This window comes from Frankliniella occidentalis, unplaced genomic scaffold (genome assembly GCF_000697945.3).
Source record: "Frankliniella occidentalis isolate FOCC.00 unplaced genomic scaffold, Focc_3.1 Scaffold13, whole genome shotgun sequence".
Classification (NCBI taxonomy): domain Eukaryota; kingdom Metazoa; phylum Arthropoda; class Insecta; order Thysanoptera; family Thripidae; genus Frankliniella; species Frankliniella occidentalis.
The window spans coordinates 1,351,833-1,353,676 of record NW_026267143.1 but is presented as its reverse complement, the minus strand read 5'-3'; the positions used below and the strand labels follow the sequence as shown (position 1 = coordinate 1,353,676).

Below are 1,844 nucleotides of genomic sequence, written 5' to 3'. Positions count from 1 at the left end.
GTTTGTTTTGCTTTGCTAAAGACCAAATGTTGGTAAAACTCGTTAGACTTAATTATGCTGTGTTCAGTTGGATCAGACATTTTGCTTGCCTTACATTTTGTATTAGACATTTTACTTGCATGGCAACTTAAGAGGCGTTGCCAGTTTAGGCTTGATAGTTGAGTGATACAGTAGATAGTTTAAGTTTCTGTTGCTATAATTTGTTTTCTCAAACATAGGTGGCCTGGTTAAAAATGTATCTGTTGTAAAGATATTTGTCACCTACCTCAACCCCTTGCTGTCTGATAATATTTGGCATTCGTATTGATCTGTTTCCCTCATTTCTCAGTTGCAGCCAAACAGTGCTGCAGGTTCTGGCGCATTGGAGCATGATTCCTGCTGTCTCTACCGCCCTCTTTCAAGTGTAAGTAGTGTTTCTTTTTCAATCGTTTCCCTTCTTTCCCAGGCCACGTAACATATTATTTATTTTTACAGGGTGAATGTGTTCCTGGCCCACTCCCCCTGGGCGTTGCGGTGATTGATCAGTCAGTAGCACTTTTTGGTCAAATCTTCCCCAGAGTTGCCAATAAACATCGTCTCCAGATGCTGGAACACTTCTCTGAGTGTCTGAAGCATGCCAAGTCTGTACGCCAGGAGGCAGTACAAATGAATGTGTTCACTGCTGTTCTCAGTGGTCTCCGGGGTTTGGCAGAAACAAAGAGTAGTTTTGGACAGGAAGATGTCCGGAAAGCTGCAACAAATTTAATTATTGTGAGTATTGCAATTGTTCACATTTGGGTAAAGCTCTCTCTCTCTATGTTGTAAAAGATAATAATGATAAAAAAAATACCTGTTGCAGAGTTCACTTACCAGTGGCAACCCCATCCTGCGATGCGCTGCTGGTGAGTCACTTGGCAGAATGGCCCAGGTAGTGGGTGACCCCCGCTTCACTGCTGAGTTAGCGCAGACTAGTTTTGACCGCCTCAAGTCAGCTCGTGATGTGGCCAGCCGCACTGGGCACTCACTTGCTTTGGGATGCCTGCATCGCTACGTGGGAGGCATGGGCTCTAGCCAGCATTTAAACACTAGTGTGAGCATACTGCTTGCCCTAGCTCAGGACTCAACCTCACCAGTGGTGCAAGTATGTTTTCCGTGTTTATTTTAATAAATATTTTTACTTCGTATTGACAGTTTGTAAATGTTATTTCCTTGCCTTCCTCCATGACAGGTGTGGTCTCTTCATGCTCTGGCCTTGATAGCTGACTCTGGCGGTCCAATGTTCAGAGGCTATGTAGAGCCAACATTATCCTTGGCCTTGAAACTTTTATTGAATGTACCTCAGTCTCATGTTGATGTGCACCAATGTATAGGAAAAGTGCTATCTGCCCTCATAACTACAGTTGGGCCAGAACTTCAAGGTAAGTCCCTTGCTACCTTTTGAAAAAAAAAGAAGAAAAAAAGTACAAATTCTTTTTCACCCTAAGGACATTTATTAAATTTATTTTCTGTATGTACAGGAAACACAACTTCCATCTGCATGGCTCGGTCATCGTTCCTCTGTGCATGTGCTATTATGCAGGACCACCAGGACCCGCTGGTTCAGGCTGAGGCCACAGGGTGTTTGCAGCAGCTGCACCTATTTGCTCCGAGGCATGTCAACCTGTCCTCACTTGTGCCAACACTCTGTGTACGTATCCTTTTTTTTAAATTTATGTGTATCTATCATGAAAAAGTTGAAAAAAGAAGAAGAAGAAAACACAAGTTAGCCGAACAGTTAATTAAGCTCCCGCTTGTGCTTCATCCCCGCAGCGCACGCTGTCCAGCAGCCACCTGCTGCTGCGCAAGGCGGCCATCTCGTGCCTGAG

General features: G+C 44.3%; 2 protein-coding genes across 2 annotated transcripts in view; one reads left to right on the top strand and one right to left on the bottom strand.

The window, feature by feature from the left end:
- The window catches only part of LOC113217620 (lysosomal aspartic protease), a 368,266-nt gene that overhangs the window by 41,521 nt on the left and 324,901 nt on the right, over positions 1-1,844 (bottom strand). The window lies entirely within an intron of this gene.
- The window catches only part of LOC113217624 (HEAT repeat-containing protein 5B), a gene marked incomplete at its 3' end in the record, with an annotated part of 42,982 nt that overhangs the window by 29,743 nt on the left and 11,395 nt on the right, over positions 1-1,844 (top strand). Inside the window, exons 10-14 of the mRNA XM_052263603.1 lie at positions 329-403; positions 475-750; positions 839-1,120; positions 1,208-1,397; positions 1,497-1,666. Coding sequence (XP_052119563.1) covers positions 329-403; positions 475-750; positions 839-1,120; positions 1,208-1,397; positions 1,497-1,666 — 993 coding nt within the window. The remainder of the gene's footprint in view (positions 1-328; positions 404-474; positions 751-838; positions 1,121-1,207; positions 1,398-1,496; positions 1,667-1,844) is intronic.